Raw genomic sequence first — 25329 nt, 5'->3', positions numbered from 1 at the left:
GCATTCGCCTACTGGGCCTACCGTTTAATCTGGCCTGTACACTGATATGCTAATATATTTAACCAAAGCCAAACTTACGTCATGATCTGTGTCTCCACACCTGGATCCACCAGGGCTCCATCTACAAAAAGAGGTGCTGAAGTAAAGCCGTACCTATTCCAGGACCTTCCTTCGTCAAAGCTTAGCCTGTAAGTTTAACAGACAAAAACACACATTTGTGATGAATCGGTCTTTATACCTTTCCTGGTAAAGAAGGATGTTTCTGTGACATTTAAGAAACACATGAAAAGGCACCATGGAGAAAGTCAATACCCAGTTCTGTGAGGACAATTCAAAAATGTTCAGTCATTCTGAGTTCATGTTTTCTAATGATCAAAGTATCAATAAAGCTGTTTACTAGAACAAAAACAAAAAAAACATGTAAAAAGCAAAAGTTTTTATTATTATTATTAGGCTATCAAAATAATCTTCATGTATTAATAGTTCTCTTTCTAGAATCCTCCCAGAATTTTTGCAATAAAGTAAATAGAGAGACAAAATGTTTCTTGGTGGCTGCATTAGAACATTCCAAGACTTGGGGAGAGGGGGGTATTGTTATTAGCGTGGGCTACTGGGACCTATGCTAAAGTACCGTATTTTTCACTCCATAAGATGCACTTTTTACCCCCCAAAAAGTGGGTGGAAATAAGGGTGCGTCTTATGGAGTGAATACCACAACCCATGGTACATTTTTGTACTTCCCCCTGGTACCTTTATCTACTCCCAGCGCTTCCCTCTTTGGACGGCTGTGGCAGCGACCTTTTTGGATTCCTGGTGCTTCCCCCGCTGGACGGCTGCAGCAGTGAGAGGCAGAGGGATTAAAAAGACAGGCGCAAGCTTCTCGTGCGCATGCATGGTCCTGTGCTGCTGTGTGAATGGTTGCTGTCAGTTCTGGACTTTAGCAAAGCATTCGATAGCGTACCACACCGCAGGTTACTGAGCAAGATGAGTTCTATAGGATTAGGTAACACATTCACGAAATGGGTTGGGAGCTGGCTTGGAGGTAGGCTCCAAAGGGTGGTAGTGAACGGCACCCCCTCCAAAATGACGGAGGTGATTAGTGGAGTACCACAGGGCTCAGTCTTGGGCCCAATCCTATTCAACATCTTTATAAGAGACTTGGCAGAAGGGCTTCGAGGTAAAATAACATTATTCGCCGATGACGCCAAACTTAGTAATGTAGTGGGCAAATGCACAACAGACGAAGATTCAGTGCCCGACAACATGATGCACGACCTACTCCTACTGGAGCGATGGTCTAGGACATGGCAACTCAACTTCAATGCCAAAAAATGCAAAGTTATGCACCTGGGCAGCCAGAATCCATGCAAGTCTTATACCCTTAATGGCGAGATCCTAGCAAAAACGGTAGCAGAACGAGACTTGGGGGTAATCGTCAGTGAGGACATGAAGTCTGCCAATCAAGTGGAGCAGGCTTCGTCCAAGGCAAGACAAATCATGGGCTGCATACGAAGGGGTTTCGTCAGTCGTAAGGCGGAAGTCATTATGCCATTGTATAGATCCATGGTGAGGCCCCACCTGGAATACTGTGTGCAATTCTGGAGGCCGCATTATCGCAAGGATGTGCTGAGACTGGAGTCGGTGCAAAGAATGGCCACCCGGATGGTCTCGGGACTCAAGGATCTACCATACGAAAAACGGCTTGACAAATTACAGCTATACTCGCTCGAGGAGCGCAGAGAGAGGGGGGACATGATCGAGACGTTCAAGTATCTTACGGGCCGCATCGAGGCGGAGGAAGATATCTTCTTTTTCAAGGGTCCCACGACAACAAGAGGGCATCCGTTGAAAATCAGGGGCGGGAAACTACGAGGTGACACCAGGAAATTCTTTTTCACTGAAAGAGTGGTTGATCGCTGGAATAGTCTTCCACTACAGGTGATTGAGGCCAGCAGCGTGCCTGATTTTAAGGCCAAATGGGATCGGCACATGGGATCTATTCACAGGGCAAAGGTAGGGGAGGGACATTAAGGTGGGCAGACTAGATGGGCCGTGGGCCCTTATCTGCCGTCTGTTTCTATGTTTCTATGTTTCTCTGCCTTGTACGCCGCTCTGCCTCTTGCTGCTGCAGCCGTCCAGTGGGGGAAGCGACTGGAGTAGAAAAAGGTACTGATGGGGGGGGGAGAACAAAAAGGTACAGGGGGCCCTGCTGGGAATTTAAAAAAGTAAAAATAGTATGGAGGGGATGGGGGGAGTATGGAGGGGACTACAAAAAGGTATGGAGGGCCCTGCCACTGCCAGCTTGCTTGCCTGCCTGCTTGCCACTGCCTGCTGGGATTTTTAAAAGTAAAAAAGGTATGGTGTGCTGCCACTGCCTGCTTGCCACTAAGCCTGCCTGCCCTGTCCCTACCTGTATGCTAGCCACTAGGCCAGCCTGCCTTGTGCCCTGTCTGCCCTGTTCCTACCTGCCTGGAAGCCCTGTGCCCTGTACCTGCCTGCTCTGTCTCTACTAGCATGCCAGCCACTATCCCTGCCTGTCCTGTTCCTGCCTGCCTGCCCTGTTCCTGCCTGTCAGCTACTAGCCCTGCCTGCCTGCCAGCCACTAGGCTTGCCTGCCCGTTGCCCTGTCTCTGCCTGCCCTGTGCTCTGTACTGGCCTACCACTAGCCCACCAGAGGGAGGACAGGGTACAGAGCCTAGCAGGGAGAATTTGGTTCAGAATGGGTTTTTTTCTTGTTTTCCTCCTCTAAATTTAGGGTGCGTCTTATGGTCAGGTGCATCTTATGGAGCAAAAAATACGGTAATACATCTTAACAGTAGCTCACATTAATAACTTAGGCCCTCTTTTACTAAGGTGTGCTAACCAATTAGCACACACTAAATGCTAATGCGTGCATGTTAATCTATGGACGCACTAGTGTTTAGCGTGCGCTAATTTGATTTGCGCGCTAATCGGTTAGCGCACCTTAGTAAAAGTGGGGGGGTTAGTGTGAAGTTTCAGTCTCTAGTAACCAAAGCTGATATTGTGATGCCATAATGCCTTATTCCACCAATGTCTAAAAGCCAACCTCATTGGTGATGTCACAATGGCTTGACTGCCCTATTATGTTATTAAGGTTTCCTCCAGGAAGACTTATTTATTCCCAGATAAGGAGTCTGTCCCTTTAAAACAGCCTTCACCCAAGGGTAATTTAGGTTCCTACAGAAAACCCAGAGGGGGAAGGGAGATAAAGCCCTTAATTACAGAGCTCTGAAGACATAGAGTTAATTCTTAAACCAATAGGAAGCTACCATACCCCTGCTGAGCAAGTTAAACAGGGAGGGAGAAATCAATAGGGGGCAAACAGCCAGGGGAGTACAACTTTCCAGTCTTCAGCTGGAAAGGTAACAGGAAGGCAATCAATATATGGAAGCAGTTTCCAGGGCACCCAAGCTTCCAGCAGTCCAAAGGAGGAAAGTTTGCCATGCTTCAAAGTAAAACCCTCTGCTTTATAAGAAGAAGCCATAGTGTTTGCAGGGAGCTGGAGCCCTAATCTTGAGAGGGAAAGAAACCTTGCTGAGTGGCATAATTACATGGCAGCACAGCATGCCAGCCAGGTTGAAACGCCAAACCCTGAATGCTTTAGTTCTTATCTAAATCTTGATTCTGATAAGTGGGAAGAAAGCTCACTAGGAAAACATAGAACATAGAAAACATAGAAGATGACGGCAGAAAAGGGCTACAGCCCATCAAGTCTGCCCACTCTGCTTACCCACCCCCTGTCTATGCCCTAATGACCCAATTTCCTTATCTTGACCCTCGTAGGGATCCCACATGGGTATCCCATTTATTCTTAAAGTCTGGCACACTGTCTGCCTCGATCACCTGCACTGGAAGCTTGTTCCAATGATCAACCACTCTCTCTGTGAAGAAATACTTTCTGGTGTCGCCATGAAATTTTCCGCCCCTGAGTTTGAGCGGGTGCCCTCTTGTGGCCGAGGGTCCCTTGAGAAAGAAAATATCATCTTCCACTTCGACACGTCCCGTGAGGTACTTAAATGTTTCGATCATGTCTCCCCTCTCCCTACGTTCCTCGAGAGTGTAGAGCTGCAATTTGTTCAGTCTCTCTTCGTACGAGAGACCCTTGAGCCCCGAGATCATCCTGGTGGCCCTCCACTGAACCGATTCAATTCTGCGCACATCTTTACTGTAATGTGGCCTCCAGAATTGCACACAGTACTCCAGATGAGGTCTCACCATGGCCCTGTACAACGGCATTATGACTTCAGGCTTTCGGCTGACGAAACTTCTATTGATACAACCCAATATCTGCCTTGCCTTAGATGAAGTGATAGCATGGAATGTGACTGCCTGCACACGTGCAGCTGTGTGAAGACTTTGGGGGAAGGGCACCTGTTTGTGCTTCCCCATTGCGTCTAATGAACTGGCAGAAACCAGGTTGAAGAATCTGCTAAACAGAATAAAAGTGGCTTTTGTGCCTGAAGAAGTTTGTTAAAATCTTTACATTTATGACTGTTTTGAAGTATGATGTTCCAGAGTTATGGAGCTTCATGGTGACTTTATTTCCTGAATGGAACTGGGGTGGGGTTTTTTTTTCGGTTTCGGCTTAAATGAACCTTGTTTTGAGATATTTTGGGGTGCAGAATTCTTTGTTGCCTCATAATTCCAATCAGTCCACTCCATGGTTTCCACTCAGCCAAGTGTTTGGTGGTAGCGTAGGCAAGCCTAGGCTTTCGCCTATTCCCTGCCACAATGGGTAAATGGCAATTTCACAAAGCTGCTATTTGCATGTGGAGATCCACATCATGCAGAGATTTCACACAGCATGGTTTGGCTGGGCTATAAATCTAAATGTGCATTCCCCATTTTGTAATGGGAATGCAGATTTATAAGGGGAAAAAATATGTCCATCAGGCTGTACAACCAGCCCAGATTTTTTAAGTTCAAACAATTTTTATTGATGCAAACAACAACAAATACAATATTAAAACTTGTATAACAATGATGAGGCATCAAATATAATAATATGATGAACATATTGATGTGGTCAATATTACATACAACATTGTATTACATATTACATGTATGTAATATTACATTGTATGTAATATTACATGTATGTATTACATATTACATGTATGTAATATGTATTACATACATATTACATTGATGTGGTCAATATTATACCAAGGTGCTTAGTATAATAATGATTATAAAAAGTGTATACTGGATAAGAATCTTAACCTTGCAGACTCATGAGTGGATAAATGAAAAAGCCTCAGCCCCACCACTCCACCGCTGTAATATCTTGTTACTGCGGGAAGGAATTACGTGGTGCAATCATCACTGGCTATTTCATTCATTTATAAGTGCTTTTTGTTTAAATAGTATGTTTAAATAAATAATTTATTAGGTAATAGTAAGAAATACTTATCTTATGCCAGCTAAACCCTGGGAACATGACCCGACATGTTTCGCACCGTCTGTGCTGTATCAAGGGTCCCCCCCGGGTTGCCTATATTATCCGACTGTCTATGTTTGTAAAAGAGCAAGACAGAGTCGGATGACATAGGCAACCCGGGGGACCCTTGATACAGCACAGACGGTGCGCAACATGTCAGGTCATGTTCCCAGGGTTTAGCTGGCATAAGATAAGTATTTCTTACTATTACCTAATAAATTATTTATTTAAACATACTATTTAAACAAAAAGCACTTATAAATGAATGAAATAGCCAGTGATGATTGCACCACGTAATTTCTTCCCGCAGTGACAAGATATTACAGCGGTGGTGTGGTGGGGCTGAGGCTTTTTCATTTATCCACTCATGAGTCTGCAAGGTTAAGATTCTTATCTAGTATACACTTTTTATCATAGTTCTGGATTTATACTGGAATAAGGACTACTGAAACTAGTGCCATAGTTCTAGTGTAGTATAATAATGAGGCATCGAGTAAAATACATCCCATATAAACCTAGAAAATACCTTCATCCCCCATCAAGCCCCACGGAAGGGGACGGGAAGGGAAGGGAGGGTTTGGGGAGGGAAGGTAGAGGGTATTAAATGATTTAAAACCAGATTTTTTAAAAGTGTTCATTATGGACAGGATTTAATGTAAGGGATTAAAGGGGCAATTCTTCTTAATACCCCATTTTTAAAAAATTTCCATCTCTAAAATGAGAAATAATAAACCTGGTGGCCTCACTACTGAATTTGTGGTTCTTTATATATCTCAATACCTATATCTATCTTACCCCCTCTTTTACTAAGGTGTGCTAGCCGATGTAGCGCGCACTAAATGCTAAAGCGTCCATAGAATAACACGGATGCGTTAGCATTTAGCGAGCGCTAAAACAGCTAATGCGCCTTAGTACAAGGACCCGTACGTTTGAAAAATGGGACTTCAGGAAACTGCTGAAAAGACAACTGTTCTGTAAAGTGAAATCTAGGGTCTAAGTTTGGCTGAGGGAGAATGAGGGATGACTCTTGAGTGCTGGTCACGGAGGTGTTTGATGGTCTGGTTTGTTTTATTTGCTATTGAGGCATCTTATATGACTTATGGAATTTTATTTATATTTTGATCTATTTGTGAGTTGGGCCTGTTTTGGCCTTAAATGAAATTTGTCATTGAGGCGACGTGTATGTTATATATAAGTATGTAATTTGTTATAGGGCTCCTTTTACTAAGGGTTCCTTTTATCAAGGCGCGGTAGGCGGTTAACGTGCGGAATACCGCACGTTCAACCACCTGCCGTGCTATTCGCTAACGCTTCCATTGACGAGGCGTTAGTTTTTTGGCTTGCCACGGGGGTTAGCGCGTGATGAAATGTCCGACGCGCTAACCCCCATAGCGTGCCTTGATAAAAGGAGCCCTAAGGTACACTAGCATTTTTAGCGCACGCACTAAATGATCACACGCTACACCAAGCGGTACGCTTCTAGAATAACGCCAGCTCAATGCTGGCTTTAAGGTCTAGCTCGCAGGCAATGTAGCGCCCGCTATTCCGCGTGTTAAGGCCCTAACGCATCTTAGTAAAAGGAGCCCATGGTGTGTCTCTGAAGTGTTTTGTACGATAAATGTAAATCTTTTATTTTGTATGTTAATATGTAACTCGCCCTGGATAAAGGCGGGTGAGAAATAAACAAACAAACAAACAAACATGTAGAATCAGCATTTTGAGAAAAAGAAAGAAACAGGGGAAAAACAATACCACAAACACAAATACGCAGAAACCAGAGTGGAATTGTCCAGATAAGAATGATGTGCACTAAAGAAGTGTCCTCCAATTCGTCTGGTAATATGAAGATCTTTATTGTTTAAACATCAAAATGACACATTCAACGACTCATTGACTCGACATGTACATGTTTCGGTCATCAGGCCTGCCTCAGGAGTCTTAAAAATCGCAAATGATGAAATACGAAATATGCTGGCCGAAACATGTACATGTCGAGTCAATGAGTCGTTGAATGTGTCATTTTGATATTTGATTTGTAAAGTGGTGATTGTTATGTATCAGTTTTTTCAAATTTACATCTACTGTCTTTATATTTTGCACAGAATTAGAGGACATGTGTTACTGTTTTTGTGGTGTTGTAGTGTTGCATTGTATGCAGAGTCTGGTTTCTTGGCGGTTCAGTTTAACTTTTGTCTACATATTTCTATTTTTAGTTTGTGATTATTCCATATTGGGCGAGGGTGTATCTGTCTGTGTGTATGAAAGGGACATGGCTTTCTGATAGCATCGACTGTACAGGATCAATTGACTGTGCAGGATCTGGCTTGTTTAGTTTTACAATGTATGTGTTGGTGTTCTAGTGCTTACTGCAGTGTTTAAGATGCTGCCTTTTCCTAGGTACACTCTTGTGCGATATGTGGATTGTTACTAAAAATCATATTTTTCATATAGATGGGGGGGTGTCAAAAAATGATGGGCCCCGGATGTCACATATGCTAGGTACGTCACTGGACACTTCTTTAGTGCACATCATTCTTATCTGGACAATTCCACTTTGGTTTCTGCAGAATCAGCATTTTGCCCTTATATGGGTTAGTACAGCATGACTACTGCCTAAATTGTCGAATTCTAAACACTCCTGTACTCTGCTTTGAAACATCGCAAGGAGGATTCGTCACTGTGCATGTAGCCATGGGTCAGTGGTCACCTCGAAGGCATGCGTGCACCCCCTCCCCTTTAGATTAAAAAAGGATCTTCATTTTGGGGTGGCTCTTTCAATATACAGAAAGATGCCGTATTCAAGAAGGTCTCTTTTGAGAAGGTAATTCAATTATTTATTAGTAGTAGTAATAATAATCCTTATTTATTTAGGCTCTCTTTACTAAGGCGCGCTACGTGTACGCTAACCGCTAATGCGTCCATAGGATAACATGCACGTGTTAGCGTTTAGCGCGTAATTATCGCGCGCCAATATTTATCGCGCGCTAAAAAGCATAGTGCACCTTAGTAAAAGAGGGGGTTAGATTTATTATTGTGAAAACACTGAACAATCAACAATGGAAAAAGTCCTCTTCGTCAACAAACTAACATACCATCAGGACTTGTACATATAATGGTCATCAATATATGTAACTTGATTTGCAACTAAGCTCTCAGATGCCTGCGCTGATTAGTCATAAGGTTTTAAATCAGCTTCAGCAGGAATACAGTATCTTTCATCGAGCTTTTTTCATACTACTTTTTTTAATATCATAATGTGCTAAATGTTTCGAGCAAAAAACAAATGTAAAGTGCCTAATGTTTAGTGTAAAAACTAAAGTAGAAGTGACCAGCACTTATCTTTTATATCAACTTTGTTGCCGGTAAATCTGTTACTTGAATGATAGTAAGCCAAAGGGACACAACCAGAAAGCTGCTATTTATGCAGGAGATATGCAACATATAGAGATTTCAAGAAGCTATGATGAGGGCCATGATTTATGAATGGCTTGGTCAGGCACAACCTGTAAGGGCATGGCCCGTTTTACGAAGGAATACACATGAATGAGGAACGATGTCTCCACTGAGTTTTACGCCAGCTCAAAAGCCTGAACTGAGTTTTAAAATGTGCTTATTTTGCCGGAGGCTTTACATGAGGGATTAAGGAGGTAATTCACCTTAATCCCCGGCTTATTTGTGTTTCCAAATTGAAAAGCATTACAAACTGTGTCCTCGGTGCTTAATTGTCTGTGTGTGGGAGCGATGCTGATTACACATGGAAAGAAGCAAATTTGTTACTTCCACATGGAAATGTGGGTACTTCCGTGTGCACTTCTCCCTCTATATTCGCGGTTTCAGCGCTCGCAGTTTCGCTTATTCGTGATTTTTTTTTTTTGCATGCTGACTCCTCCCAAATTACGTCATGAGTAAAGTACTGTACCGATAAAAAGTTTGACGCTTCCCAGCTTTCACAATCGCTGCTATTATTCGCGATTTTAATATATTAAAGGACTAGTCTTATAGCCCGTAACATTAACGGGTGCTAGAATATATGTGTGTGTGTCTGTCTTTTTTATTTTTTCTCTCTCCTTAGCCGCTTTCTGTATTTCTGTCTGTCATTTTTTTTTCCCCTTGGCTGTCCACTACCACCCCTTGCCTGCTCCCCCTGTCCATTCTCCCTTCCTTTTACCTCCCGTGTCCTCCACCACCCCATCACTGCTCACCTTATCCAGCAGAAGCCCTTCTCCCTTTGTTTTACCTCCCCCTGTCCATCATCTGTCCAGCAGTAGGCCTGTCTTCATTTTTCTGCCCCCCTCCCTGTTCATCAGCACCTCTTCCCCTGTCCATCAACCCCTTTTCTGCCCCTCCATTTCCGTGTGTTGCAGCATTTCCCTCCCACCCCACTTCCCTGTGCAGTATTTTCCTCCCCCCCATACCTTCCTCCTGAACTCCATGCCCTACTTATGTCGACATCCGCCTCGGGGGGGGGAGGAAGAGAGAGAGAGAGCTACGGGCGGCCAGCAGCCGCCGCGGCCGACATCCGACTCGGGCCGCCGCGTTCGACATCCGCCTCAGGGGGGGAGGAAGAGAGAGAGCGAACTTCGGGCGGCCAGCAGCCGCCGTGGCCGACATCCACCTCGGCGGGGGGGGGGGGGGTGAGGGGAGGAAGAAGACCGTAAGCCGCACATGCGCACTTCCTAGCTACAGCTCACGGAAAACAGACGCACACATAGGAACTGCGCATGCGCGGCTTACCATTTTATTATATTAGATAGCTGTTACAAAAAAAAAAACCGTAATAACATAAAAAAAATTATTCACAGTTTTTACGTATTCGCGGTCATGTTCCGCCCCTAACCACCGCAAATATGGAGGGAGGAGTGTAGTTGCTAGATTGTTCTACTCTTTTTTTTTTTTTTTTTCAAAGTGTGTTCCACTGGATTCTATATGAATGGATTATGCCACTGAGTCAGCTACTGACCCCTGGCAATACATAGGAGTGATTTCCCATTGCCTTTTCCTGTACAGCGTGTGGCTCCACTGTGTTGCTGCTGCCCAACATAGGGCACCCAGTGGTCTCCCATCCAGGCACTGGCCAGGCCTGACCCTGCTTAGCTCCTGATAGTAAGAGTGGGCCTTCCCAGGGCATCCAGGACATAGGCGGTTTCTATATATGGCACTGAAATTTCATCACACATCCAAGATGAGCACGCAACTCAATTGGTTTGAGGAGCCATTAGCTATTAATTGGTTTGAATAATTTTTGAAGCTAATTGGTACTAATTTGGATTTGCACACACATTTGCTTGCACACTATTCAATAACACTGGAGGCCAGATTCTATAAACTGTGGCCACAACAGGTGCCACTAGGTGACCTAATTACATAGAAACATAGAAGATGACGGCAGAAAAGGGCCACGGCCCAACAAGTCTGCCCACTCCAATGACCCACCCCCTAATTTCTTCCTTGAAGTGATCCCACATGCTTATCCCATTTTCTCTTAAAATCCAGCACGCTACGGGCCTCAATTACCTGCAGTGGAAGACCATTCCAATGATCAACCACCCTTTCAGTGAAGAAATACTTCCTGGTGTCACTATGAAATCTCCCACCCCTGCGTTTCAATGGACGCCCTCTTGTTAGAAAAAAGAGATCCTCTTCCACCTCGATACGGCCCGTGACATATTTGAACGTCTCGATCGTGTCTCCCCTCTCCCTACGTTCCTCGAGTGAGTACAGCTGCAACTTACCTAGCCGTTCCTCATATGGGAGATCCTTGAGTCCTGAGACCATCCTGGTGGCCATTCGCTGAACCGACTCAATTCTCAGCACATCCTTTTGATAATGTGGTCTCCAGAATTGTACACAGTATTCCAGATGGGGTCTCACCATGGATCTGTACAACGGCATTATGACCTCGGGCTTACGGCTGACGAAACGTCTTCGGATACAACCCATCATTTGCCTAGCCTTGGATGAAGCTTTCTCCACTTGATTGGCAGTCTTCATGTCTTCGCTAATGATCACTCCCAAGTCTTGTTCTGCTGCAGTTCTTGCTAAGGTCTCACCATTTAGGGTGTAAGTTCTGCATGGATTTCTGCTGCCAAGGTGCATGACCTTACACTTTTTGGCATTAAAACTTAGTTGCGGCCACCTATCGACACCTAAGTTCAGGAGCTGCACTGAATGTATATTTATTTTATTCTGTTGTAACTCGCTTAGTTATTTGAATAAGCGATTTATCAAATCAAAATAAAACTTGAAACTTTAATTGGTCTAATCAGCATGGTAATTGACCGCACCAATTATCAGCCAATTAAAAAAAAACACCAAAAAACATTAGCTAAGCAATTTAAGAGATCGGTGCTTAACTTTTAAAATGCCAAGTGACGCTTAAGTGCAGATGTCCTCCCATGCCCAAGGATGCCTAACGACCTCTATTAAACAGTAGGCGTGATTAGGGGCTCAGAATAGGTGTGGTTGTCTTAGGCATCCGAGATTGGCGCCTGCAAATTAAGCGAGTGAAAAGCTGGCCTAAAGGAATGGCGCCTACCTTCAGGATGCCTAGCGACACCTAAGTCTGCTTAGGCAACGCTAGGCATGATTCTAGAAATGGCGCCTTGCGGTTGATTGACAACCGCACTGAGAGGCACCTAAAATGTACACACCGATAGGCACTGTTTATAGAATCAGGTCCTGGCCACCCAAATCCCATTGGTACAATTCAAAAGGGTCCCCGTACATGAAGAAGGACATGGTACTACTCGAAAGAGTCCAGAGAAGAGCGACTAAGATGGTTAAGAGGCTGGAGGAGTTGCCGTACAGCGAAAGATTAGAGAAACTGGGCCTCTTCTCTCTCGAACAGAGGAGATTGAGAGGGGACATGATCGAAACATTCAAGGTACTGAAGGGGATAGACTTAGTAGATAAGGGCAGGTTGTTCACCCTCTCCAAGGTAGGGAGAACGAGAAGGCACTCTCTAAAATTGAAAGGGGATAGATTCCGTACAAACGATAGGAAATACTGATAATGGGTGAAAGTACCCTAGAAAAGGACTTAGGGGTAATAATGGACAGGACAATGAAGCCGTCGGCATAGTGCGCAGCGGCCTCTAAGAAGGCGAATAGAATGCTAGGTATTATCAAAAAATGTATTACAACCAGAACGAAAGAAGTTATCCTGCCGTTGTATCGAGCGATGATGCGCCCGCATCTGGAGTACTGCGTCCAATATTGGTTGCCGTACCTTAAGAAGGATATGGAGATACTTGAGAGGGTCCAGAAAAGAGCGACACAGTTGATAAAAGGTATGGAAAACCTTTCATATGCTGAAAGATTAGAGAAACTGGGGCTCTTTTTCCTGGAAAAGCGGACACTTAGAGGGGACATGATAGAGACTTACAAGATCATGAAGGGCATAGAGAAAGTGGAGAGTGACAGATTCTTCAAACTTTCAAAAACTACAAGAACGAGAGGGCATTCGGAAAAATTAAGAGGGGACGGATTCAGAACCAATGCTAGGAAGTTCTTCTTCACCCAGAGAGTGGTGGACACCTGGAATGCGCTTTCAGAGGGTGTGATAGGACAGAGTACAGTATTGGGGTTCAAGAAGGGATTAGATAATTTCCTGAAGGAAAAGCAGATACAAGGGTATAGATAGAGGATTACTGTACAGATCCTGGACCTGATGGGCCGCCGCGTGAGCGGACTGCTGGGAATGATGGACCTCTGGTCTGACCCAGCAGAGGCACTGCTTATGTTCTTATGTTCTTTTTCACCCAGAGAGTGGTAGAAAACTGGAACGCTCTTCCGGAGTCTGTCATAAGGGAAAACACCCTCCAGGGATTCAAGACAAAGTTAGACAAGTTCCTGCTGAACCAGAATGTACGCACAGAGTCTCAGCTAGGGCACTGGTCTTTAACCTAAGGGCTGCCGCGTGAGCAGACTGCTGGGCACGATGGACCACTGGTCTGACCCAGCCATTCTTATGTTCTTATGGCCAGAGGAAGGGCAAGAGTAGGTCAGGGACATTCTGAAAGGTTGTGAGCAATGTGATAGAATAGCGACATTTAAGTGCTGAAATGCCATGAGTTGGGCACCAGAATTGACACCAGGTTTCAACTGGCATAAATACTGGCCCTGAATTTTAAGCGTGGAATTAAGGGGGGCTCATTACACAGCACCCGAAATAGAATAGGCGATGTTTTTTCTGGCGATGATTTTTGCGCACCATTTATAGAATCCCCCTCCCCGCCATTATGTGTAAAATGTCTTCTCCCAATGCATGTGGTGGCAAATACAGGTGTACTCCTAGGTGTCCAGTCAAATGTGCGCAAGACAATTGCACGTGGACAAACCCGCCCAGACAATCGCGTGCAGGACGTGAGCGTGCTAGATTTCAACACTATTTTAAAGTGTTCTGGGGGTGGGAGACCCCCCCCCCACTTTACTTAGAAATGTTGCCGTTCCCATTGGGTGGGTGAGTGGGGGAACCCCCCCATTACAGAGCAAACTAATTTTTCCCTAAAAAATAGGGAAAAAGGCTGTTTCCTCCCCCCACACCCCCACCAACAAGAGCACCAACATTTGTAACTAAAGTACCTCTTCACAGTGCTTTAAAATAGTGTTGAAATCTAGCATGCTGATGTCCTGTGCAAGACTGTCTACGTGGGTTTGTCCGCACGCGATGATCTCGCTCAGTTTCGCCTATGAGCCATACTCCTACAAGTCCTTATACGTATTTTACAAAATGCTATGGGGTCAATTGATCCCTTGTAAAAATCCCACCTAAACTGAGCATGTGCTGACGTATAAGTCTCAATTCCGATCTCGATGTTCTGTGTAAAATGGGCCTCTTTGTGAGTTTACAAAATGCTATATGTACTCAAAATAAAGGAACATTCTACTGTATTATTGCATCCACTGATTGTACTTCAAATCACCATGCAGTGTTTTATTGTAATCTATATCAAAAACAAAATTATTATTAAAATATATATGAAAGTATAGCCGTGATTCTGTGTGTTTTATGCTGTGCTCAGTGCTCCAACATAAAAGTCTTGAGTGGATAAGACTATTATGAAGAGGAACCATCACTGCACCACAGCTTAGTTGATCAGGGAGAATATACCCTGCTGTGATCAGCTGAGTGACTGCAGCAGGCCCCCCCCATCGAAAAAGTATCCTGGCAGGAGAGATGCCTACTCCCTCCTGCTGCCACATTCCCCGGAATCCTCACCACCTATCCGAAGTTGCCTAGAAAGAGGGATGCCCTCTCTCTTCTGTCACTACCCCTGGAAGCCTCAATACCCACCTGAAGTTGCCTGGCAAGAGGAATGTCCACTCCCTCCTGCCACCACACCCAAGCCTCAAACCCCCTGGAACCCATAACACTCCCCCAACCAGTGACATCCCACAAAGCTCAACCCTCCTGACATTCCTCAAACATCCAGACACCCACCCCGCACACCTGACAAAGGACGGCCAACCGGACTGATGCCTACTCCCTCCGGCCAGCAGGTCTGCCTCTTCAAAATGGTGGGCCTTCCCCTTCCTGGTGCATGCTGGGATGCACCAGGGAGGGGCCTAAAGTCCTGATTAGCTCAGTTGCCTAAGGCCCCCCCGCCATAGTAGGGGCCTTAGGCATCTGGGTCAATCAGGGCCTTAGGCCTCCTTCCTGGTGCATCATAGGATAGAAGGGTATGACCTGACTCCACTTGGCGAAACCATGCCCACGCCCAGCCTTTGTCGAGCATAAGTGTTCCTAGGCATCTCTCTACACCCGCGACAAGTGCCTACAGTGTAGGCAGCCTGCCTCAGGTTTCATGGATTACCCAATTTATGTAATGTAGGATATAACCTGGAACAAGCTCAGCTTGTCTCTGATGACCTGGAGGCATCTGGTAAACTTAATAAGGAAAGAAGGGAGAGGCTGGTGTTCTTCATTATGCAGGAAAGTCTAGAACAAGGGTTATAGTATGACTTTGCAAGGACTAGACTGAAGAGCAACACAAGAACTTATTCATCCACAGAAAGAATGATGGATACTTAGAAATGGTGGTAGCAGAAATAATATCAAAATTCAAGGATTCAGGAATAGCCATAAAGGGTCCTTAGTTCAAGAAACATATAGGTAATGGTAGAGATCAATTAGGATCGGCATATCTAGGGTTATCAGATGTCCGGATTTCCCCGGACATGTCCTCCTTTTGAGGACATGTCTGGGGGTCCGGGCAGCTTTTCAAAACCCGGCACTTTGTCTAGGTTTTGAAAAGCTGCCTGACAAGAGCAGGCAGCGGGGTATGGTGCTGGGGCGGACTTGGGGGCGAGATTAGGGTGGGTATGGGCAGAATTAGGCGAGGCTAGGGGGGCCGGATTTTCCGAAAGGAAAATATGGCAACCCTGGGTGTATCACAACAGAAAAGGATAGATTTCACATCTCTGTTAACATTCTTAGAACCCACAAAATTGCTTAAATCATTTTGACTATTGACCGCTATCTTTCTGTTTTACAGAACTCTTAGTTTTTAGATAGGAGAAGTGATTTCCCTGCTATTGGACTTACACCGAAGAGAACACTGCCATTTCTTCAAAATATGTAAATATTCACAAGAACTTAAGGTCCCAGAGAGGCCGGTGAGATACCCTTTACAAAGCAGTACAATCGCTAATTTATGAATGATGAGTTATAGCACTGTGATGGCACATTTTACAGACCTTTGTTCATTGTAACACACACCCACGTGGCACAGACATGAAAGTTGCCTTGCCTAGAAAGAAAAACAAAAAAAAAATTTTGCTTACCACAAATGCCTGATGGGCATTGAGGTATGTTTCATGGCTACAAGGGCTCCACCCCAGTCTAGATACCAAACGTTGTACTCTTCTTCGAAGATCTGTAAACGACCGTGACATAAATGGTATGAAGACACAGCAAAACAACTTTAGAAAGGTACACTCCTTGTTTTCGCTTACACATTAAGGTCAAATGTTCAAATACAACGGTTTACATTCCATCTCCCACCGTGTGGCCAAAATGTATCTGCAGTTAAATTTAATAGGACAGCTTTAGTTGCATCTGAATATTCAAAGTTATCCAGCTTAAATTAACTGCTTAAAGTTGAAAATCTGACCCATTCGTGACAAAGTATCAGTCGGTAGCACTTTACTCACTAGTGTTTTTGGAATGGTAAACTGTTATTCAAAAGGTTTCATTACAAGTAATTTGCCCCAGGTACAAAATAAGTACCTGTCTAAAATATGTAAACCGTTGTAATTGTAACCACACAGAAAAAGCAGTATATTAAGTCCCACCCCCTTTACATAACCTCTCGTATTCCTATGTATCTACATTCAAATAGGGGTTCAGAAGCCCAGATTCTTAAGGTTACTAGACGTCCTTTTTGAGGATATGTCCGGGGGTTAGGGTTTTGAAAAGCTTCCTGTAAAAATTGCGTCGGGAGGGGGCGTGCATGCACAGATGCAGTTATTTCTTTTCGATTATCTCATTCTCTGTATTGAATCATCATGTCTGATAATAAGAACCATCTGTTATTGCCAGTGAAAAACACTAATCAACCGACACTGCGTTTTTTTAAATTAACGTGACCACAGACACTTCTCTTTATAATGACAGGGGTTGCCATTCAACTTATTTTGAGAAACTGGAAGAACTGTGATCGGTTAAACTACACTTTTTGGTGGGAATCTCTGTTATATTTTTTTTTAAATGGAACGTCTGATGGCCATACAACAGGGACACTATAAGAAATTTATGGATGTCGGGGAGCCATTGACTAAATTCTGTAAGGAATGATAACTGATTTTATTTTATTTTATAGACTTTTAAACAGACATATCCAGGGTGGGAGGGAGGGGGAGGGTTTTGCATGGACATTTTGAATCGGGAAATTTATGGATTGATCTTTGTATGTAATTATTTTTCTTGAATATTAAGTAGGAGGGAGGGGTAAAATAATTGCTCATGTATGTCTGTATGTTCAATGTGCTTTTCTTGTAATATTATAGAGAATGACACGGTGACATAATTCATCACCGTTCCCATCCCTGCGGATAACCCCGCTGGAAATAATCCCATGTCATTTTCTAGTGTCTATTTCAACCTCAGTCCTTCTACACCAGCATTCTTCAAAGCAAAGCTTGCGGGTCAGTGGTTGTGGTCATTCATACTCTGATTCTTATGTGAGCCAAGGATAATGAAGCCATTGTGACATCACTGATGTGATTGGCTCTTAGGCACTGGTGGAATGAGGCATTATGACATCACAATATCTGCTCTGGATACCAGAGACTGTCATTCTGTAGTGTCTGTCTCAACCTCAGTCCTTCTACACCAGCATTCTTCAAAGCAAAGCTTGTGGGTCAGTGGTTGTGGCCATTCATACTCTGATTCTTCCCTCTCTCCTTAAAGAATGACATGAAGATGGTTTCCCGCGGTTATCCGCGAGGACGGGAACGGTGATGAATTTTGTCACCGTGTCATTCTCTAATGTATATGTATTATTTGTTTAGCACAGTTGTAGTTTGAAAAATCAATAAAGATTTACCCCCCCAAAAAAAAGAATTCCTCCCATAATGCATGCAGTACTGTACCTGCCTCCAGGTGTTTCCTCCGTCTGATGAGATGAACATACTGGGATCAGTGTATGACAGCTCAGTACCAATGTTTCCTAATAAATAAATAAAAAAAAACCAACAACCATAAGAAATATTTATTGTTTAAAAGTTGCTCAAAACCCATTTGTTTGTTCAAGCTTTTTTAAGCTAATATTCTGCTTCTTGAGTTAAATATTTTACTTTCGGAATATCATCCTTTTTTGCAAGTTATTAGATTTATGCATCTTGATTGAAGTAATGCAGTAAATGAGTGGTTGAGATGTAGTTTATAGGTTGAGATGGTCTAATCTTATGATTTTTGCTGATGTATGGGATCTCTATGTTGTGCAAATCCTGAAATATGTATGTAATACTGTGAGCCGCCTTGGATAAAGGCAGATTAAAAATGTTTTAAATAAATAAATATGCAGCCTAGGCTTTAACGCTTTGTTTGTTTTTACAAAGTATTTTGCAAGGCATCATAATCTGTTCTCTCTGCTACTATCCACCTCCTGTTCCTTACAAACATTTATAGCTATCTGGTCTCTGTTACTGGTTGTTATTCAAGAATGAAGCAATTGTTTTGAAAACTAATGAAAATGCGAACCTTCTCCATTAAACTGACAATTTCTCAAGAACTGTAAATTTGTCTCTACTTTTTTCTTTCTCTCTCTTAATACATTTTTTTTTATGGTTTCTATTGGATTCGGCTTCAGATGGTGCCCTGAATACAATATTTGTATTTGACCAAATAGAGATTTAAATTCAAATATAAATCATCTGCTCTGCTAAATCCTACAGAAGTAAACACTTGATCTCTGATTTTGCATTGCTTCTTTTATCATTTTTTTTTAAATGTTAAAGTTCAATCTCCATTATTTGTAAACAGTATTTGTATTCAGCTGAATAACATTAAATATTCTAATTCACTCCTTGGTGATCTCTAAAATAGACTATTGTAATGCACTTTTCAAGGGAATATCATTAAATGAAATTAAACGCCTTCAGATTATTCAGAATGTTTCCATTAAACTTATTACCAATTCTAGAAAGTTTGATCATGTTACACCTCTTTTAAAAAATGCACATTGGCTTCCAGTTATCCATAGGATAACATACAAACTTTGCTTGCTTACCTTCAAATCTCTTCTCAATAAAACACCAGCATTCATATATAAATGCCTAATTCCATATAATCCAGTCAGAGCTTTAAGATCAAATGAACAAAATTTATTAACTATCCCTTCACTTAAGATTATAAACACAAGACGACAGTTTATTTTTTTCAGTAACCGCACCACAGACTTGGAACACTCTTCCAATTTATTTACGAAAAGAGCAGGATCTGGGAAGATTCAAAAGTAATTTAAAAACATTTCTTTTTAAAGATGCCTTTGATATTTAATCTCTTAATACCCAGGTCATTGATTATATTCTATTAATATGCTTTTATTTCTTTCCCTCGTGTACCTTTCCTTTTTTGTTCTGCTTTTCTATATTAAATTGTATTTCACAACCCCTTTTTACCTTATGTTATGAATATGATGAGTTAATTTTTAACCTTATTGTATTGTTCAAAGTTTGTATTGTATTGTATTGTTTCCCTTTGAATGTATTTTAAATTGTTCATCGCTTAGAACTATGATTAAGTGATTAATCAAAAGAATTAATAAACTTGAAACTTGATTTTTCATTATTCATATTAGGCAGAATAGTAAAATTTGGTGTATATCTACTTTCTACATATTTAAGATTGCAGACTGTAAGAGCTGGGGTCTTCTCTTGGAGTCTCCTAATCTAATCTAATCTAGTCTTCAATTTATATACAGGGTCATCTCTCATTGGAGCTCGACTCGGTTTACAAGTGGTCAAAGACCAGAATACGTGTTAGTAAGAGAGAAGGGATTAGGTAATCTGTCATAAAAATAGATCTTACAATGCTGTCACTTAGCGGATTCCATAGGTAAACCATTTAAATATTGTGAAACAGCAAAGCTTTTAAGACTTTATGAAATCGTTGTAGCTGACCTATCAATCTACCAGAGTTGGGAAGTCCATTTCAAGTCTCTACCAACTTGAAAGCAAGGGACTAAGCTTCCCAATAGATTTAATTCCCTTGAAAGAGGGGAACAACAATTTATTTCTCTTTGTATTCCTGAAGTAGCAAGATCTGAGAGTATTCCAGTGTAAAGGGACCAAAGGGTCTAATATTCCATAGAGAATCTTGGAGAGAACGTGAACTCGCAGGCCTTGAGCATGCGCACATGCTCAAGGCCAGCACAGAAGAGGAGGCCGATACGCCGGTGCTACATTAAAGTAAGAAGAGGGCTCTGGGGGACCTCAGGTTGCGGCGGGGGGGGCGCCCGATGGCGGTGGGGGGGTGCCCGATCATGACGGGGGGGCCGGACCACGGGGGGGAGGGTGCCGGTTCGCGGGGGGGGGGGGGCACTCGCAAATCGAGGCGTGCTCGGTTTCCGAGGCGCCAATTTTGCGAATGTTTTGCTCGTCTTGCAAAACACTCGCAAACCGGTGCACTCGTAAAATGAGGTACCACTATACTTTCATTTCCTGAAGATAAGTTTCGCCGTCGTGTTTTGTATCAGTTGAAGGCGTTGTAAACAGAATTACAATAGTCCAATTGAGCAAGCACCGTGGACTTTACCAGCACTGAAAAATGTTCCTGATGGAACAATGATCTTTTCTCAACATGTGCAGGAATGGAATAAACTTCCATTATATGTTAGAAATCAGGAAAATGTAAGGATGTTAAAAAAAATTATTGATCACACAATACAAAGGAAAAAGACACAACCCCACTTGTGGGATATAAAGTCAAAAAGGAGTGGGGAAGGGACATAAAGTCAAATAACTATAAGGACAGTCAATTTATTAAAACATCATATATCAATATAATGCATACTGTATATCATGTACATAAAATAAGGCAGCCATAAAATAATCCTTTTATAGCAAACTGGACCCCAACACGGTCCATGTTTTGGGGTGTATAATAGAAGCCCAGTAAATGGCGTTTCATTCAGCAGCGTTATTTTGCATGTTTGCAGCGTTCTCTTCAGCATCGACACAGCGGCTTTTTAAATATCGTGTAAGGCAGAAGGCTTAAGACTAGACATTGAGAGTAATCCTTTTTGGTTTAATTAGTTGAAATCTGGCGCCATCTACTGGGATTCTATTATACGCCCCTGAAGAAGGCCACATTAGCTGAAACACAGACCGTGTTGGGGTCCAGTTTGCTATAAAAGGGCACCACCACCCCAGGCATCACTCACCCTCGCTATACCACTGCCCACGTACTATTGCCTACCTTATTTTATGTACATGATATATGCAAAAAAAAATTATTGAAACATCACTTGTTTTATCAAATGAGACGAGTTGGGGTTGTAATTGATTTTACAGTTAAAGGGAGGTTGCTATAGTTTATATTTTATGCTATAGTTGCGATCAGGAAATTTTATGTGATGTCTTGTACTGAATGCGGACCGTTTGGCCTTTATCTGCCGTCACGTTTTTATGCTTCTATAAGCCTATGTTCTGAAATCCCAATATAAGTATGTGCCAATACTCAGACATGTATGTTGCCAAGTTGCCTCTGTTGATACAGTAAATGCCGACAGCTGCAAAATGGCTGCTGCTGCTGTATGTAACAGGCCCAAACACAGTATTGTGAGCTGCTTGGTTTCAGGTGGGATAGAATTCTTTTAAGTAAATAAATATTCTTGCATGTCGTTTAGAAAAGGTTCTACTTTGGCAGACGCAGTTGTAAAATACTATTGAAATTTGACATGGACTATTCGCAATGCCTCTGTTCCTGGTTGAGCTGCTGCAAATCCCAGTGTTGCTCCTTGTGACCCGGGGCAAGTCACTTAATCCTCCAGTACCCACCACTTTGAATGTAAGTTTTGAAGTGCCAAAGCCACAAAAAGGCAATACACAAGTCCCCTTTCCCTTTCATCAAGCCCAGTATCCCAAAGAGTAGCAACATTCCAGATCTGAGATTGTGATGTCATAATGCCTCATTCCACCAATGCCTAAGAGCCAACCTCAGCAGTGATGTCACAATGGCTTGATTGTCCTATACTAGGCTCACGTAAGAATTGCCATCCTGGGACAAGCTGAAGGTGAGGCTCGCTGGTAGAGCTGCTTCCTCAGCACCCTGAGGTTGTGGGATCAAATCCCAGTGCTGCTCCTTGTGACCCTGGGCTAGTCACTTAATCCTCCACTTTGAATGTAAGCTTTGAAGTGCCAAAGCCACAAAAAGGCACTATACAAGTCCCCGTTCCCTTTCATCAAGCCCAGTATCCCAAAGAGTAGCAACATTCCAGAGCTGAGATTGTGATGTCATAATGCCTCATTCCTCAGCAGTGATGTCACAATGGCTTGATTGTCTTATACTTGGTGAACGTAAGAGCTGCCAACCCAGGAGGAAGGGCTGTGGCTCACTGGTTGAGATGCTGCCTCTGCACCCAGTGGTTGTCAGATCAAATCCCAGTGTTGCTCCTTGTGACCCTGGGCAAGTCAATTAATCCTCCAGTGCCCACTGCTTTGAAATGCCAAAGCAACAAAAAGGCAGTATAGAAGCCCCCTTTCCCTTTCTTTCTAAAATCTACCTACACATGTACGGTCACTCTCTGGGATGGGATTCACACCTCTATCTGGCTTTGACATTTCTGGTAGTGGAAACACTTTCCACTTGTGCTGACTTCCCAGGACTCATCCACAGAATCTCTTGACACAACTCTCTTCTCTTGAAAGTTATCATTGAATTATCCAAGCAAACAATGCAAACTGTATCCTAGGGTGGTGCTGAAAATTAGCACAGACAGAAGTGTGTGATTAGCACAGCATCAGAGTTCAATTGTCTGGGTGCCTGTGGGGGATCTTGCACAGAGGCAAAACCTTGTGTTAGATAGCAGCACACAACATATTAAAAAGGATCCTATAAGCAATTCTACCCAATGAAAATAACTTCTGCAAAAGACTTTAAAGATGAGCACAATGGAGCAACCTGAATGCCAGGTCTGAGGAGGTAAGAGTTAACTCATTCTTCTGCAGCAGTTGCATAAGTGAGTAATAGCTGAAGTCCCTCCTGGGCCACCTAGCCCCCTGATCCCCCAATCCACCAATCTAGAAACACCTCCATGCCCTAAGCCCCCTAGCCCTCCAAATTAGATTTCTGGCAGTCCAGTGCCAACCATCCACCACCACCCCCGGTTACCCCCTCTCATTTGGATTTAATTTCCTTTTTTAATGATACTTTTTTATTGCAATAACCTCTTCTAGAATATCATTTAACTATGCTGATGCATGAAGTACATTTGATCTGGTCTTCCAATAAAGTATTTTATCTAAATAAGCACCACTTGTATTTATGATGTATTTCCCATGTACAGTGGCGTAGTAAGGGGTGGCATGGGGGCGGTCTGCCCTGGGTGCCTTCTTTGTGAGGGCACCAGCACTCGTCCTCCAGTCTGCCCCCCTCCCGCTCCTTCCCTATTCCCTCTGCCATGCGCAAGCGTCCCTTCCCTTTCCTCATACCTCTTTCATTTTCCCAGCGCGAGCATCGTGAAGTTGCTGCCTGCGTCAATGTCAGCTCTTTCTAACGTCACTTCCAGGTCTCGCACCTAGGAAGTCAAAGAGAGAGTCGACACGACGCAAGCAGCATGTTCACGATACTGCATGCACTGGGAAAATTAAAGACATATGGGAGAAGGGAAGAGGCGCATGCGTGGTGGTGGTGGTGGGGGGGTCAGGAAAGAGCAGGGGTGGAGAAGAGGGTGGGAAAGGGGCACCATGCAAACTAGTTAAAAAAATGGAAAGAATAATGCTATACAATTCTGCTTGCTATAACATCAATATAAAATCCCAGAGGGTGAAAAATCAATATAATACAGTGGTGCCTCGCATAACGGACGCCTCGCACAGCGAACGCTGCGCATAACGAACTTTTTGTCTTGCTCCCTATAACGAACTTCGTTTCACACAACGAAGTCGCCCGAGGGGCCCGGGGGGGGGGGGCGGAACTACTCTCGCCGCTTCCTAATGTGAGCCGGGAACAGCAGCACCCTCACCTTACCTCGGATGCCGAGTTTTCCGGCTTTCTTTTTCGGCCAGCCACACGCTTTCAGGGAGCAGCACATGCGCGCATGCTCTGTTGTTCAATCTTCTCCTCTGACGCAACTGGAAACCGGAAGTTGCAGGAGAGGAGAACATTGATCAACTCCAGCAGCTGCGCGTGCACAGCTTTTTGAGATCGTGCCGGGAGCCAGACCCGCTGATGCACAGCAGCAGTGAATATTGTGCAGACAAACTAACCTGCTGGTACAGCCGAAGAGGGAGGAAGGAAAACTGTTGAATTTCTTGGGGGAAAGATGAGGAGTTCTGGCCAGCAGGGGAGGGAAAGCTGGACAGTACGGGGGAGGAGCAGTAGGGAAGGCAAGAGATCAACTGCCCTCTCCAGCCAAAATTTTCCTTTTCAGAGGGACCCCGACATGGCAGCCATTCTCACAAACTGCCTGCGGCTGCCCCGAAGTTTTCCCTCTGCTGCAACTTCCCGTTTCTGATAGGGCAGATCGCCGCAAAGGGAAAGCTTCGGGGCAGCTACCGGCAGTTTATGAGAACAGCTGCCATGTCGGGGTCCCTCTGAAAAGGAAAATTTAGGTGTTTAATAAAGAAGTTTGGATCGCAGGGCCCCTTAGATCTATGCTCCCCCCTCTTACGCCAGCCCTGGGACCCTTCTGACAGTTTCGGGCCCTAGGCAAGTGCAGAGCTGCACTCAAGTGGCTAAAGAGCCACATGCGGCTCGCGAGCCGCGGTTTGCCGACCACTGACCTAGGACAACTGGAGGGTCAGGTGATTTGCCTAGAGTCACATGGAGCTGCAGTGGGAACTGACCCAGTTCCCGAAGTTCTTAGCCTCCTGCAGATCGTGCGGCTGGGTGAGGGAGAAGGCTGGCAGGCTCTGCATGTGAGGTGAGGTGGAGGGAGGGAAATGTAGGGCTGCAGAACGAATTATTTTGTTTTACAGGTATTCTTATGGGAAAACGCGTTTCACACAACGAACGTTTCACATAACAAACTTGCTCCTGGAACGGATTAAGTTCGTTGTGTGAGGCACAATCTCTCAATTCCAATTTAGAATGGTGGATAACAAGGTTGTATAGCCTCAAAGGGGTCAAGTAACCTCTGTATCTAAACCTAGTTTTATCTATTTTAGACTATTGTAACATCATCTATTTAGGAGCACCCCCAA

The 25329-nt window shown here is 43.7% G+C and overlaps 1 protein-coding gene across 6 annotated transcripts in view; it reads right to left on the bottom strand.

The window, feature by feature from the left end:
* Positions 1 to 25329, bottom strand: part of SORCS3 (sortilin related VPS10 domain containing receptor 3) — a 1299528-nt gene that overhangs the window by 218428 nt on the left and 1055771 nt on the right. For all 6 annotated transcript variants that reach the window (XM_033941704.1, XM_033941705.1, XM_033941708.1 and 3 more), the window contains 3 exons: positions 18055 to 18131; positions 16246 to 16337; positions 79 to 186 (listed from right to left, as the gene is read on the bottom strand). In XM_033941704.1, coding sequence (XP_033797595.1) covers positions 79 to 186; positions 16246 to 16337; positions 18055 to 18131 — 277 coding nt within the window. The remainder of the gene's footprint in view (positions 1 to 78; positions 187 to 16245; positions 16338 to 18054; positions 18132 to 25329) is intronic.

The sequence above is a fragment of the Geotrypetes seraphini genome, chromosome 4 (assembly GCF_902459505.1).
Source record: "Geotrypetes seraphini chromosome 4, aGeoSer1.1, whole genome shotgun sequence".
Lineage (NCBI taxonomy): Eukaryota > Metazoa > Chordata > Amphibia > Gymnophiona > Dermophiidae > Geotrypetes > Geotrypetes seraphini.
Note: the sequence above shows the minus strand (reverse complement) of the source record. Positions and strands in the feature narration are given on the sequence as shown.